Source organism: Lichenostomus cassidix, chromosome Z, assembly GCF_008360975.1.
Source record: "Lichenostomus cassidix isolate B80296 chromosome Z, HeHo_3.0, whole genome shotgun sequence".
Taxonomy (NCBI): Eukaryota; Metazoa; Chordata; class Aves; order Passeriformes; family Meliphagidae; genus Lichenostomus; species Lichenostomus cassidix.
In genome coordinates, this window is record NC_139511.1 from 43,818,237 (window position 1) to 43,833,805 (window position 15,569).

Sequence of the window (15,569 nt, forward strand, 5' to 3'; positions counted from 1 at the left end):
ATCTCTCCCTTTTGGGCATGAGGGATTCATGTATTTGGTGAATAAAAGCAGGAGCAGTTATCATTTCAGAAAGAATGTAGGTAGCATTACAGTGTGCTACGCTGTGCGTTCAGATTCACTTGTGCATAGTGAATCTGATGTATCATTCAAAGATAAACAGTCTTGAAGGTGTAGTTGAAGATGTTCCTCCTCATTGCAGGGGGGTGGCCTAGAGAACCTTTAACAGGTCCCTTCCAACTCAAACTATTCTATGATTCTATGAAGGCCACACTGCAACACTGTCTTACTCATAAGTTAGTGTCCTTAGGTGTGGATATGAAGACGATCTAAAGAAATGAAATGAAGAATACTCACACCAGGTGAGAATATAGTGTCCTTATGCTCTTCAGAGCTGCCACATGATTTGCTGTAAGTAAGCTTCAGAAGGAGTGGCCCAAATGTTAACAAAGCTACATTGCTGTTTTCCTTACTTTTGTACCTGCCTTAACATCATAGGAGATCATAGGTTCTTTTCACTTAGAATCCAAAAGCCTTCTGAGAGATGAATCACAAAAAAAAACCAAACCAAAAAACCCAACCAACCAACCAAAAAAAAAACCCCAAAACCCCCCAACAAACAAACAAACAAGCAAATCCAAACAAAAACCAAAAACCAAAAACCAAAAACCAAAAACCAAAAAAAAACCCCAAATACAAAACCTGACTTTGCATACTAGGGTCTCGATCAGGGCAGGGAGCAGAATAAAATTCACTAGAAATAAACTCACGTGCAAAAAAATAAAACACCCATAAAACCCCATAAAATATTAAGTATAGAAAATAATGGCAATCCAAAAATATGGTAACAAAACATGGCAAATAATTTTTGGAGGGAATCCATTTCATATTTATGAATTAGGATGACCTCTGCATACTTCACCAAAGTTCTTATTTTACCACTCCTGAGCTCATAAAAGAGGGTATATTTCATCCCAGGGGTAATGTTAAGATACTGTGAGTTAAACCCAGAAATATGTGCTGAACATCCCCCATTACCAGATGGGGTGGAGCCTTGTGCACAGGACTAAGACTTGAGTAACCCTTTCAAAACCTTCCTTCTCTCATGTCCCTCTCTGCTGCTAAGATCTGATCTGAGGAACTTTTATGTGTAGACACATGACACCACACGTGGCTACTGGACTTGCCAGAGTCTCTGTGAGAGCTCTTCATTCACACTGGCTATTGGCTCTTAGGTATTCAGCAGTTATTGGGGGACTAGAAACGCTATTCATTTCTTTCCCTTCATGGGCCACAAAGGGAAGGAAATTAGCATTAAAAAGTATGGCATACTGTGAGCATAAGTATCACTAGGATGACTACTGTAACATGGGGTGGCCTCCAGCTCTGATAAATTACACCAAAACCTAATTTGGCTCCTCTAACAGCAGGCATCATAAGAGCCATCTTTGCCCCACCTGTCTTCTCTAAATAGGCCATATGTGCTTCAGTTCCCAAAGGTACAGGACAAATTCCCAGATAGCTACTCTGTCTGAAAATGTTAGGGATGGACATATTCAAAGAGCAAGGAAAAAATGTCATCTCCCTCTCTTCTCCCCATTGCCATAAAAGCCGTGATAGGCTGTCACCATGGCTTTCCTCAGCTTTCAAGACAGAAAAAATCTAGGTACTTCATCCTCTCTTGTTAGGTCCAATTTTCTCTTATTCTTGAAGACAGCTCTTTACTTTGGTCATATATATGTCAGTCAAAGAATTTATTTAGATTTCAGTATAAATTTCTGCTAGTAAAATTCTCTAGTAAGGGGAGAACTGCATTTCATTTCACAGCTATGGTAGGAGCTGATGCTCTCCATTTTTATGAGTTGCACAGCTCTGCCAAGCTTATCTGCCTAAAGCAAAACAGAGAGCAGACGTGGCACACTGCCCCTCGTGGAGGCAATGCCGTACTGGTGAAAACACACCTCTGTTTCCCGAAATGGGACAACACGGGCCACCTGCCTGGCTTTGAAGATCTGACTGCGTGACTGAGTTAGGCTGACTTATAAGCAGCCAATTGATGTTAGATTTGAGCTGATTAAGAAGTTGGGGAGAGGGGTGGGGGGTGCAGGTCCCCAGTAAACAATGAAATCTCCCCATGGCATCCTGGAGCACATGGTGCAAAGCCTAGACTGCAGGAAACTGACAGCTCTGTGGAAAAGCTAGGCATAAGCATCTCTGCAGGCATCAAACTCTCTGGAAAATCTGCCAAGATGATTCCATAGGACGTTATTTTTCAGTTGTTTAATGAAGAAGCAGCATGCAGTGATACCAGTCAACAGTTTTAAGCACTCACCAGGTCTCAGTTAATTAAAAACAAAGGTGAATTCTGGAGACTCAATACAAACTTGTGTCCATAGCCATTATTGTACAGTACTCAGGAGACCAGAGCAGAACAAGATTTTAATTATTTCAAGCAGAGCTTTTAAATTTAGTAATTTTTCCATTGCTTCCCCTCCATAAAGGGAGGCTTATGGTGTCCGGCGAGCCAGCGCGCACAATTTGGCGAGCCAGCGTTTGAGGGACGGCACAGAGACACCCCACGGCGCTGCCTTGGGGAGCTGCTGTGGCCCGAGGGGACACGGGCGGACCCTGCGCCGCACGCCCGGGCGGCAAGGGAGGTGGGCAGAGAGGCAGGGCAGCCCCGCGGCCGAGAGGCCCGACCCTCCCAGCCCCAGAGCCGCGGGCGGACGGCGCAAGGGGGCGCGCAGGGGCCGCGCAGCGCTGCGCGGTCCAGCATGTGCCGCGCCCGGAGCTTGCGGGGGCGACCTCGCCGCGCGTGGCAGCTCGGGGCTGTCGCAGGCCGCCGCGGGGCACCGAGGGCCTCTGACCACATCGGGGGATGTTTTCCCGAGGGGAATGGAAATCTGGGGCGTCCTAAAAATAATGCCGGCCGAGGCCGCGCCGGCGGTCAAGGCGCTGCGGGGGAAGGCGGCAGGTGGGTTTTGGGGTGGGGGGGAGGAGGGGTGCAGCGCAGACCCCCGGGGCGGCCGGTGCTCCAGCCCCGTCTGAGGGACCGCCTGCCGCTGGCCCCCCCTCGGAAAACGCTGCCGCTCGCCCTCCCGCTTCGGGAGCGAGGTCTGAGTCCGCCTGCGTCCAAGAATAAATGCGGGAAAGCCTCGAGATGGTCCATGGATGAAAAGCAGGGCTGAGCTGCTGCCCAGCGACAGCCGAGCTTCCGCCGTGCCCGGGGGCGGATGGACCCGCTGGCGGGTCAGCCGCAGAGACCGCAGGAATCCCGCCGGCCTGAGTCGGCGGGCGGTGGTCTGTAAGGTCTGAGGAGGATTCCCCCAAGCTCCCGGAGGCGGAGGTTGTGTGTACGAGGGAAGGTGTTCGCGGAGGCACGGGAGGGAGGGCGAGGTGGTGCGCGGGGCCCATCGCCCTGGCCAAACCCGGCCCGCCTGCGCCCAGGTCATCGGCAGCGAGCACGACACAGAATTGAAATAAAGCTTCCTGAAGGCTCCCGTGGCGAGCACAGGATACCCGGGTCCTCCCGCTACCCATCATCCCCAAAAAATGTTTGTGGACTCCTTGCTTTGTATTTAGCCTCTTTAAGGGGGCTTTACGTTCGTGTGAGGCTGCCTCTGCGAAGAACGCGGTGCTGCCGAGTGCCTGCGCTGGCGCTGCCCTCGCTGAGAAGCACCGGCTCGGGCTGCAGCCCTCGGTCCGTGCCGGAGCTGCCGCTACTGCTCGGGCGGTGCCGCGGCGGGACCCCCGCTGCCCCTGAGCTCTCGGTGCTCTCCGTGGCTCCCTGGGCGTGTGCACGTCCTCTTGTTTTAAATACCCCGGTCCCGCGGGATGTTGGAACAGCGAGGTAAATAGAGGTACTAATAAAAAGCGTCTAACTTGAGAAACGTCAGTGTTGCACTGCAAAAAAGGAATTGATTGCTGTTCTTCAAAAAACCACAAAAAACCAAGTCATATGCATTAAAAATGGAGAGGAATTAGAGGCTCTAATATCTGAGTAGGCTCAACAGAATCACGTGAAAATGTTACTGTACAGTAATAATAGGTATCGAATTTATCTATGTGCACAAGCAGGGGGAAATAGCCTTTCTTTTACTTCTCTATGCATTTTCGGAGCGTTAGTGCTGAAATTAGGGTAAGTGGGAAACAATGTGCATAATTACAAGGAAAAAACCCACAACGGTTGAAAAGGACGGGTGGTTAACAGCACACAAAACATTAAGAAGACAGTAGGCTTGTTAGGCGCAGGGAATGTTTATCTGGATGGCTGCTCACCCAATTTCTTCACAACAAACAGTATTTTTTTTAACAAAGACGTTATTGCTCCTTGTCATAACAATAATCATTATATGAGGAGGATTTTGCCCCTTTTGCTCGTGAGTAATGATGGTGTTCTGTTGCCGAGAATGTAATGATTTGGAGCTGCAAAACTCGGATTTTTGTCTTTTCTAGATGCTCCCCATAGGCACATTTCACCCTCTTTTTGCAAAGAAGACTACTTTGCACTTATTTTTTTCACTTGACTTCGTTCAGTCACTGGCCCCTGGCCAAGGAGGGCATCTACCCGGCGATACTTTGCCAGTAACAGAAAATCCTGTGAAGAAGATCACAGTTTTCAGGCACTTGATTCAGTGCAGTGGTTTTGCTAACACATGCGGACATCCAGAAGCAACTGATAAAAGATATTTCTAAATCTGCAGCCATGAAATTCAAAACTCCTTTTGTAACTTCTGCACCTCAGACTGTACCTATGCATGCATACAAATGCGTACAGCATTATGATCTCAAGGACACCAGCTTTTAAAGTCTCGATTACTGTAATTCACTCTTTAGGAAGCATCACTTGACATAAGCATATTTCCCTTCTTCCCTCTCCCTTCCCTTCTTCTTTGTTATATCCCTTTATAACACTATTTGAGTTTATGTTGGACAGTTTGTAGCTAAATACAGAGACAGGTTTTTAAAATGGACACAGAAGTAATGTCAACTTGAACCCTTCCGGGGACGCGGGAGGGAGGGGGCAGGGGGGAAGAACATTTAAACGTAATTTCAAGTACTCTGTTACCGAAACGCGGCGGGGGGGGGTGGGGTGGTGGTGGGCAGGGCTGTTTAAATGATATTTGAATCGGACTCGCATTTTTAGTGCTGTTTATGAAGTGCATATGGAACTCACCCCAACTGTTCAGCAAGTGCCGACCAAATATATCTATCGAGGAGACAAGAAGATATAGGAATATTTTGTTCACTTCTCGCTTATTTTGATAGCTGGGCACACCGTTAATAACATCATAAGTGTAGCACCTACAGTAGATTTATCAGTTTAATATATCGGGTATTTCCGTGCAATACTATAAATGTTTCTTTACTTAGGCAAATGCTACTTGGTTCAGAGTGATTTGCCAAGCTAAGGAAGCCATTTCCTATAACAGGTACTTTGACAAGGATAACCGACAGTTTTATATATCAAAGAGTAGTCAAACCGCAATGAGGTTCAAAGCAGAGAGTGTTGGAACATTTTGTTCCAGCTAACGAACTAAAAATAACAGCCCCTCCCCGTGTTGGAAGGGGGTTGATTTTCCCATTTGGAAGGGCAAATAGAAATCAGATTATTAATGTAATCAAACAGAAAAATCTGCCTGGAGTGGGAAGGGTGAAAGTTCCGAAGTGTCAATGCTTCCAAAAAAAAAAACAAAAAAAAAAAACCAAAACCAAAAAAACAAAAAAACAAAAAAAAAAAATCCCCCAGAGTCCAGAGCCGATGCTTTGAACGGGATTTGATGGGTTGTTGGGAGATTTAATAATCTGATACCTTCCTTATGGCACATCAGAACATGGCGTTTGAACAAGATCATAGTAATGCCAAACTGCACAGCCAAGTGTAATGCTGCTCCAGCCGTTCTGCTACTCGAAGCCAAACCTGAAAGTCTCATTTTCAGCCCCAAAGCAAGCTCTTTCCATAGCCTCACGTTTTACTTACCTGCAGGACAGGCTCTCTAAATATGTCAGAAACTGAGAAACTGTTTTGACATACATTTCGGAAATTAGAGGCTAAATGTGGTGCACGTCAATAAGGAAATGCTTAACAACATGATGATTACACCATCCACGTTACTGGGATATTTGGTTAGAGACTTTCAGCATCCACCCTGTGGGAAAAGACAGCTTCTTTACTTGCAGACCGTAGGAGAAAATAAAAGCAAAGCAACACCATCAGAACCCCTAACACCCACGTTTTTAATCCCCCAATCACTTTTTCTGCAGGCAGGGAAAGCTTTCCTCTTTTCCAATAAGCGTGTTTCCAGATAGCTATTACTTCCCTTTTCTCATGAGTGAGTGAGGTTTGTTTTTGGATTTGAATGTTTAAAGCACAATAGAGACGTCGTATTAAAAGAGCCGGCGGCAGCCCAGCGGAGCGGCGTTGCTCCCCAGTAGCTCCGCACAGCGCCCGCGGCCGCGGAGAGCTGCGCTGCCCGGGGCGCGCTGCCGGGATGCCCCGCGGCTCCCGCCGCAGCCCTCAAGCATCCCAGCTCAGCTACGCCGTCCCTCCAGCCCTGGCACCCCCGCCAGCTGCCGGCCTCCGGGGCCGCCGCCCGCCTCACCCAGGCGGGTCGGAGCTCCCTCCGGCTTCCCAGTCTCCCCGGCAGTGGACGACAGCCTCGCTCCCCTTGTACCCGCTTTATTTTCACCTGGTCCTACGACACGAACTTTGCGTGGTGTGTGCCCCCCTCTCCCCCCTCCTCCGGACACAAACTCAAGCTCTCCCTCATTCGGCTCCTCTGAGGTCCCCACATCGGGATGGGGCGGCAGTCTTGGCGTCCCCCTGTCCCGGGGACCAGAGGCTTTCCTCTCCCTATCCAGAGAGCCGGGGCCGGACTTTACCCGTTACCTGTCTCTCGCCCGCCAGAAGCAAGGGGAGTCCCGCATCTCTGGCCGCCTGCCCCAGCCTCCCTTCGCCTGCGGGACTTTCAGCTCTTTCCCCCTTCTGTCCTCCCGTTTGTCTGCCCGCCTGCCTGCCTCCTTTTTTATTTTCCCCGCCAGTGACTTAAGCCCGAGCCAAAGCAGGCACAAGGAGGAATACAGCCGTGGGCTCCAGGTCTATAAATACAGCTCGGAGCGAGCGTCCAAAAGTTTGGAAGGCAAGAAAGAAAGCGTATGGAGACAAAAGCCAAGCACCGCTCCACTGCTGCCGATGCTCTTGCTATGCTCGGGCTTCGCGGCGGCGAACCAAGCCAGTTCGCTGTTTGTTTGGGTGGGCTCTTTTCGGGAGCAGGGCGGTGGCGGTAGAGGATCGGCGCATTCATTAATTCAGCTTTAAATAGGTGAATTTTAGCCATAAATACCAGTCGATCCATCAGCCAACTTCGCAGCTGCCGTTGTGAGTGGAAACTTTCCTAACGCTACCTAAGACGCTAGTGAAGGGTAGATTTTTGTTGTTGTTGTTTGTTTTGTTTGGGTTTTTCTGGTTTGGTTGTTTTGGGGTTTTTGGTTTTTTGTTTTTTTTTCTTTCCATCTAGTGAAGCCTAAGAGTCTGGACATTTCCTTGTTCCCTCCTTGTTTTTTGTACCCATCGGCGAGAGAGCGAAAAAGAAACAGTCGGGTCTTTAAAAGAGGGGGAGCGGCGCCCCTACCTGCTCTGTCTTAGACGGTACTCTCTCAGAGAAAGAGTATCCTGTCTTTGGAACACGCGTAAGTGGTGCTGCCGTCCGCCGTAAAAGTAACACTCGGATGTTAGAGAGGAAATGGCCAACATATGTCTGCTGTATCCTAAGTATTTATTCACGTTAACTGCTGTCTTCTTCATACTACTTAAGATAATGGTATTGGATCGAAAATAATGCTTTTTTTCTCAGGACGGAGGATAATAAAGACAAAAAGAGTCAAGGAAATATGCATATACCGGGTGAAACAAGGAGAAAGCGAAACATTTTTGGAGTCCGTGTATTTGGGAGATTGAGGTTGTGAGGGGGAAGTAGATCCGAAGTTAGGGAACGAAACTAGCAAGCGGAGAAAGTGACTTTCGTTGCGCAGGCAGCCTTTAGAAAGCGCAAGGAGGGACATGCCAAGCTGCCTCGCAGCGAGAGTGCGAAGAGGAAGCAGCGAGAGGCCGCAAAACAGTGCGGAAAGATGCTGCCCGGAGTGGCCGCCCGCCTCCCTTCAAGCGCCCCAGAACGGGTGGCCCCGGTGGCCCCAGCGGCCCCGTGGGGGACGGGGCGAGGGGAGGGCGGAGGGGGCCTCTCCCCGCAGGCGAGAGAAGTCATCGGCAGCTGCTGCGAGACAGAAACACAGGGTGCTGAGGAAATAAGGGCTGAGAGGCAGGAGGAAATCCAAAGGAGAAAACAGACCTTCAGAACCGCAGCTCTGCAGGAGTTCGTGCTTTCTTTGCACGACAAGCGCTAGGCAAAGGGAGATACTCCCAAACACCGAAGAACTCTACTGGCTTCAGAGGAGCTCTTTTCCTACGTCTTGCACAGTGGCAGGAGGCAGCTTTATCGTTCAATGCTACAAAACGGAGCTCGTCACCCTGCCTCCATGGTACTCTCATCCAAGGGGGAGAGTTGACTGGGCTTGCCAGGCTTTGAGTTTTTTGTTTAATTAGCTGTGGTAAGGGGTTGTTCACAGGCATTACTTTTGGTTTGGGGAAAGGATGATGAAACAGAAATTGTGTATCTGCTTTATCTTGAAAAATTCACCAGCGGTCAATGTCTAATGAAACAACAGTACTGCACAGCTTTTGTGGCAGTAGGGTTGTGGAGCCATCCCAATACCTCCTCACTGGGCTAGCTCTCACCACATTTGGCATTTCACACGTGTAACACTTGGAGGGGAGGCTTCCCCACCATGCACATGTGCTGCCACCAGACCACCACAGCTTTACTGATGACAGATTTCTAGTAACTGTAGAGTTATTTCCAGGGGATGGATTGCACTGCCAGCCTTTGCAGCCCAACAGTGTGCCCTGGGGGTGAGCAGGGAGCTAGGGGTGGTGAGGGAGCTGAACACATATGGGGCTAAAACACCCACAGGTACAGGGACAGAGAGGTGCAGCTCATCCTGCACCCTCAGTTGGCATCTCTGCTCACTGGAGTGAGACTGCCAGCCCTCCAGGAGCAGCCTGTAGCCAGAGCTCAGTCTATTTAAAGCCTCTGCTCTTGCTGCAGACTCCAGGCAGTGTGTGCCAATCCCCTTGGCTTGGCAGCATTATTTTTGGCTGCAGCTCCCTCCCACATTGTAGGAAATACAATAAAATTAAATCAAACATTAAAAAAAAAAAAAAGAAAGAAAGAGAAAAGAGATGCTAAGTGAGTGCTCCTGGCAGGGGAAGAAAAGGAGCCCATGGGTGTCATGTCTTCCCTGTCCCACTGTTCTGTAGTTGCCTCTGCTCCAGCTGCCTGCTGGTTGTGTGGTGGTAGGTGTGGGGCAACAGGAGGCAGCACAGCAGATAGCCCCACACTGGCTGCCAAGGGGCCTTTCCCATTGCAGTTGCTTGCCCTGACTCCCCTGGGCTAAAAGAGAGTGGCCACCACTGTGGTCCATGCCATAGGGGGCAGTGACCTGCACTGAGCCCTGGGGCAGCTGCCCAGCATGGGCAAGGGATCACCTGGGTCTGAACTGCAGTTTAGGTAGGACAGACCTCTCTCTGTGGGCACTGCTGGATTAAGGATGGTGCTGTGGCCTGCTGGTGTGGTCTGGGTTTAATCTTCATCCTGCCTTTACAGAGAGATGTTAGGACAAGCTGCAGCTTTGCTCGTGCTGGAGGAGCCCTATTTCTAATGTTTTCCATTCCACAATCACAGCTCAGTCTTGAATAGAGCGTAGCAATGAAAAAAGACATTTAAACAAATCCTATTCCTATATTTAAAAGGCCATGAGATTTATAGGCACAATGCATACCAGAAACAAAGAAACCCAAGTTTTCTCAGAAAACTTTATCTGTCAAAATTTCACAGAAAACAAGAGAGGATGTGGTTCAGCGAGGGAAGGCAAAACCATAAAGGAAAAAAGAAACTCCCCTAATTGGTGCAGAAGAAGACACCACGTAACATTATAATGGAAATGCACTGCTTGCTTTTTTTCCTCCAACATACCTCTATAGAGTATGAACGTACGCATTTATGCAAAATACATTATTTACTGAAAAATGAACAGTATTTCTACTTATGGGCTGTAAGTTAATTTTGCCTCTTTGGAGAGGCTCATGTATTACTTTCCTTCACACACTGTGATATCTGATAGACCTTTCTTCATGGCCTTTACACACCTTTCTGCTTCTTCAACTCCTCCTACTTCCAAACATATTTTCCTTTCTTTGGCTCAGCAAGAAGACGGAAGACAGGGAGGGGTTATGATAAAAATGGTGGTGCTGTGGCCTAGGAGGGTAATGAAAAAGGTAAAACTTGATTTGGTTTTGCCTTAGCAATCAGTACCATTCTTGTGACAAGGCTTGCCTTTCCTCACCCTAGTCAAATTGAGCTGCTCTTGGCCTACAATCACCTCCTGCTGCTGGCAGTCACACCTTCTTCTGACTTTCTCTGCTTCCTCTACTCAAGAGCTCAGTAGTGCCCTGCTTCACTACTTACTTGCATTGATACATATTGTACTGAAAAATATATTATTTCATTAACCAGTTCAGCCAATTAACAGAAAGATTAATAGTCTTACCTTATTAACTTGAGTGCACACATCTCTGTATCCAGCGTATTCACAGAACTACTGGGTATGATTAAGCTATAGAGAAGTTCCATGATAGCCTTGTTTTCCATATGTTCAAAGTGCTCTAAAAATGTCACCTTTGGAACTCAAATTTCCTGTTTCTAGTAAAAATATTAACATGCCAGGAAGTTTTCCTCTGCACACAAAACCAAGTCTTTCAGAAAAGTCACTGTATTCTTAAAGTATGAAGCAGGACTTACATTTTAGCTTAAATACTTCCAAGTAATTTTTTTCACTCTGAACTTACATGTACATGAGAGACAGGATTGCTTGTCCAGCTGTTGGTTAGAGGCAGGATATGGGTTTCATTTTAAAATTGTCTCTGAGAGGCTCACTGTAGTGAGCGGCTCCTGCCAAAGTTCAAAACTGTTATGCCACGCTTTGGTAGCTCCTCAGTGCTGCACTGCTGTTCCCTGAGCCTGTATTGTTCAACTCCTCTTCATTACTGTGGCTTACCTCTATGCAACACAAATTACCTGTGGTCACTTGTGGCTTATGCACATGTAATCTCCTGTCATGTAGCTCATGCTATTTTTACCTGCTTGTCTCACCTTGGACATGCTGCTGAGGCTAACCAGATCTTGACAACACCAGGCTCATCAAGGGGTTTGATTACTCCCTGATGTGATCATGGTTTACAGTTTCATTTTGGTAGCTACATGGAAAATCAACACTGTTAGTGGGGCATGTTCAGTGATGAAGACAAGAAAGCTTTGTATGATTTCAGGGTGTGCCATTATAAATCCAGTGCAGCAAAATACAGCAACAAGACACTTTGCTGTGCACCTGCACAGCTGTGACTCTGGTGAGCTTGAATAGCCCACATGACTGCCCAAAATACCTGCTTTCAAACTACATATTTTATTTTTCAAAGAGAAGCTGAGAGTTTTCATTTAGCAACTCTAGCTTCTTGTTTCTGCAGACAGCGCTCTCTGTCATTAACACCACTCCAACAGCACAGAGTTATACTTCTGAGACGTTGTCTCCAAGTCCAGATTATAGATCATCAATGTTTGCATGTAGTAAAAATCTCCACCCAAGGCTGTGGAATTTGGCTTCCTGGAGGTTGTCCATTCACAACCTCACATCCTAGGAGAGAAGGAGTGAGTAAATTTGTCAGTCTGGGATTAGCTTAGCCTTGTGTCAATGCCTGCCTAAAAAGCCCCCCTGCCCTATCCAGGATGCCAGTGTTTGCCTTTAGGATTTAAAGATTAATATACCAACATTCAGTAGGCTTCTTGGCCAGAACGAAGTTCCCATAGTTCCCTAGCCCTTTCTCTGCCATGGTATGCTCTTCACTAAGTGATGCTCATGTGGTGTCAGACGGGGATTTTTACATGAGAAATTTACTCGTCTTCTTACTGTAATCTCTCTTTACAAACACCTTAGAATGACCGCTCAGTTGATTTTCCCTGACTTCTCTTTCCAGTCACTTAAGAAACTAACCTTAAGTCCCCCCATAATGCACTCAGGAACTGGGAACTTGATTGCAAGCAGATGACATATGGGCCAAAAGGCAGGGATAAAGGAAGAGGTCTATGGTCTTGCCATGTCACAAAATATAAAGGAGATAGTCTTATTTTTTTAACTTGAGGACAAGATATATGCTCATAATTTTTCCTGAAGAAACTTTCCTCCTCTTAAGACTGAGTCAATAAACAAAGCAGAATCAACAGAGTATAATGAAAGAGCTCATATGGGCATGAAGTATGCTTCAGCTCTGGACATTAGTTGGATGAACATTTAAGCCAATAAAGGGAGGAAGAGCAAAGCCTAACAAACCAAACCAAACCAAACCAAACCAAACCAAACCAAACCCAAACCCAAAACCAAAACTAAAAAAAAACGAAGCTAGTGAAAAGGGAGAGGGTAAAATGACCTCTCTACCTCTCTGAGCAGGACTAGAAGAGCACACACAGATAAGAGAGAAAGGCGCAGTGACTTATCCCATGGTTTCCAAGGCAAGGGTTCCCACTCCTGAAGCATAACCAGCTTTGGTATTTCACCAGTGCCCTCTCTTGCACACTGTCTTCTTGCACAGCTAGTGCAGTCACCAGAGAGTACAAGATTTTCAGTTTTTTCAGGACTGGAATTAGGTGCTGCTCGCCATTCACTCTGTTCCCACAGAGTGCACTGTGTGTGTGGTGAAAGGGAAATAGTATCCTCCAAAACTCGTTCCCAGCCACCACTGTGACTGTATTGCCAGCGCTTACTGGCACTGCAAATTTGCATCTTTAAAAATCATTATTATAAGCAGCTGGAGTGCCTGTGATGGTTCTAAAAGTGCTTATACAGCAGATTATTTGTAATATTTTTATTTCATTTTAATATAAAAAATTATTTAGTAAATCAGTTCGACAATCTTCACAGGTATTCCCAGGCTTGTGAATGTGCAGGAGGGAAGAAGAAATTAGAAAGACTCTAACATATTCAGTTGCCTGACAGTCAAAAAAACCATGGAAAACACATCCATGGGTGCTGGAGAAGACTGCCATATCCCACTGTGTTTCTGTAGCATGAAATTTTCTCTTGCATATTACAAAACACTGAAGAGAATGCTTTCCTTTAGTTCTTTTCCTGCTTACTGGGTCTTGCCCCACTAATGACAAGCACACTAGCTAGCCACCTATTTTAGGTCCACTTTGCCTTGAATACCGTTGGAGAGCCTTGGAGGTCCTCTTCCTTAGAGATGTTGTGCAGGACACTGCAGAAGGCAGGAGTAGAAATGACACTGGCCATGCTTTTATTCAGAAATTATTAAGTAGGATCAACTGCCTTTTCTTTAGCTTGCTGAGTTCACACGTTACCACTCTCCACCAGCTGAGAATCTTCTGCTGGGTACAAGTAGGGGGCAAAAGGTGTTTCTTAAAATGACATATTCATCTTGTCAATGTCTGTATTCTTGTAAGGGAGTAAAATTCTTGCTATTCAAACTGGTGAATGTCATCTCTGGGACAGCAGCATTCTGGTCATCTTTCTACTCTCTGGGTGACAGAAAACTTTGTTGTCTTTCAGGCTGAGACAGTTAGATATCCTATGGGATTGGTAAAGTGCTGTATATCCACAGTAATAACATTGTCTGCAGAGCAGTTTGTGAAGTCCATTCTTTTAAACCTTAGCTATTATATTAAGCACACCAGCAAGATGAACAAAATCATCAATCATGTAAAAATCTTTGCTACCACAGGATTTTCAGCTGCCTTGATAACACCAAAACTACACAGACCTGTGGAACTCAGGATCAAAAAAGCCACCAGGTGTCAAAATCATTCAGTCTGGATGAAAACATCTGCCCTGCAGGGTAGTCCTGGAGATAGGGGCAAGAAAAGTTTATGGTCAATACTCATGCATATTTTTTTCATGCAGAAATGTTGAATATCACAAGACTACATGCTGAGAGAATACATTCCTTTTGCACAAGTTGTCATGCTGGTGTGCCTATGGGACAACTCACAATGACTGCGGCAAACACTAAGTCTGCCAGTCTGTCACATGAGGCTCCATCAGCAGAAATAAGCTCTCCTTCCATTATCCTGGAGATCCCAGAGTAAAGTCAGATGTTGGCATGAAAATAAGCTTTACTGCCTTCCCTAATCTCTCTTTCTATGATAACAGTAAAGACACATTCATGAATGGTTGATCCAGGTTCAGTCTGATGTAAAAGAAAAGGACAGAAATGAAAGTGAGAAGCTGGGTTAGCAGGCTAAAAGAACTTTTTCACAGAAGTTCTTACTCTGACTCTTTTGAATCATGCTCTCAATCTGATAAGTGCTAAAAGCCTTGGAAGACATGGTCAGAAATCATAGAATCATACCATGGTTTAGGTTGGAAGGGATCTTAGAGATCATCTCCCCCTGCTATGGGCAGGGAACTTTACCAGGTTGCTCAGAGCCCCATCCAGCCTACTCCAGGTATGGGGAGTCCACAATGTCTCTGGGCACATATGCCAGTACCTCACCACCTTTATAGTAAAGAATTTCTTCCTAATATCTAACCTAAACCTACTCTCCTTCAGCTTAGGGCTGTTCACACCTATCTTATCTCTACATGCCCTTGTGAAAAGTCCCTTGCCAGCTTTCTTGTAGACCTGTTTAGGTACTGGAAGGTACTATTAGGTCTCCCCAAAGCCTTCTCTTCACCAGGCTGAACAGCTCCAACTCTCAGCCTGTCTTCATAAGACAGATGCTCCAGTCCAGTGATCAACTCAGTGGTTCTACTCTGGACTCATTCCAACACGTCCATGTCCTTCTTACGTTGATACCAGAGCTGAATGCAGCACTCTGGGTGGGGTCTGACGTGAGCACAGTAGAGAGGCAGAATCACCTCCCTTGACCTGTTGTCTGCATTGCTTTGAATCACCTCCCTTGACCTGTTGTCTGCATTGCTTTGAATCACCTCCCTTGACCTGTTGTCTGCATTGCTTTGAATCACCTCCCTTGACCCATTGTCTGCATTGCTTTGGATGCAGCTGAGGATGTGGTTTGCTCTCTGGACTGCAAGCACACATTTCTGGGTCATGTTGACTTTCTTGTCCATGAACACCCTGAGTCTTTCTCCCCAGGGCTGCTCTCAATCCATTCTCCGCCCAGCTTGTATTTGTACTTGGGATTGCTCCAACTCCAGATGCAGGACCTTGTACTTGGCCTTGCTAAACTTCATGACGTTTGCACATACCGGCCTCTCAAGTTTGTCAAGGTCCCTCTGGATGCCATCTTTGCCTTTCAGTGTGATGACCCTACCAGACAGCTTGGTGTTGTCAGCAAACTTGCTGAGGGTTCCTGGTGCCAAATCTGCTTTAGGACCAGTCACTTATGCAACTGCAACATAGTTAAAGTCTGTTACAGGAGTATAGGCCACGT

General features: G+C 46.8%; 1 protein-coding gene across 1 annotated transcript; it reads right to left on the reverse strand.

Moving 5' to 3' along the window:
• Positions 1 to 2,504: 2,504 nt before the first annotated feature.
• LOC146424795 (uncharacterized) lies at positions 2,505 to 7,211 on the reverse strand. The gene is made up of 3 exons (XM_085043450.1): positions 6,887 to 7,211; positions 5,978 to 6,146; positions 2,505 to 4,594 (listed from the first exon to the last, which is right to left on the reverse strand). Exon 3 carries the CDS (start codon positions 3,447 to 3,449, stop codon positions 2,505 to 2,507), a length of 945 nt encoding a protein of 314 aa, XP_084899576.1. The 5' UTR covers positions 3,450 to 4,594; positions 5,978 to 6,146; positions 6,887 to 7,211.
• Between the last annotated feature and the right edge of the window lie 8,358 nt (positions 7,212 to 15,569).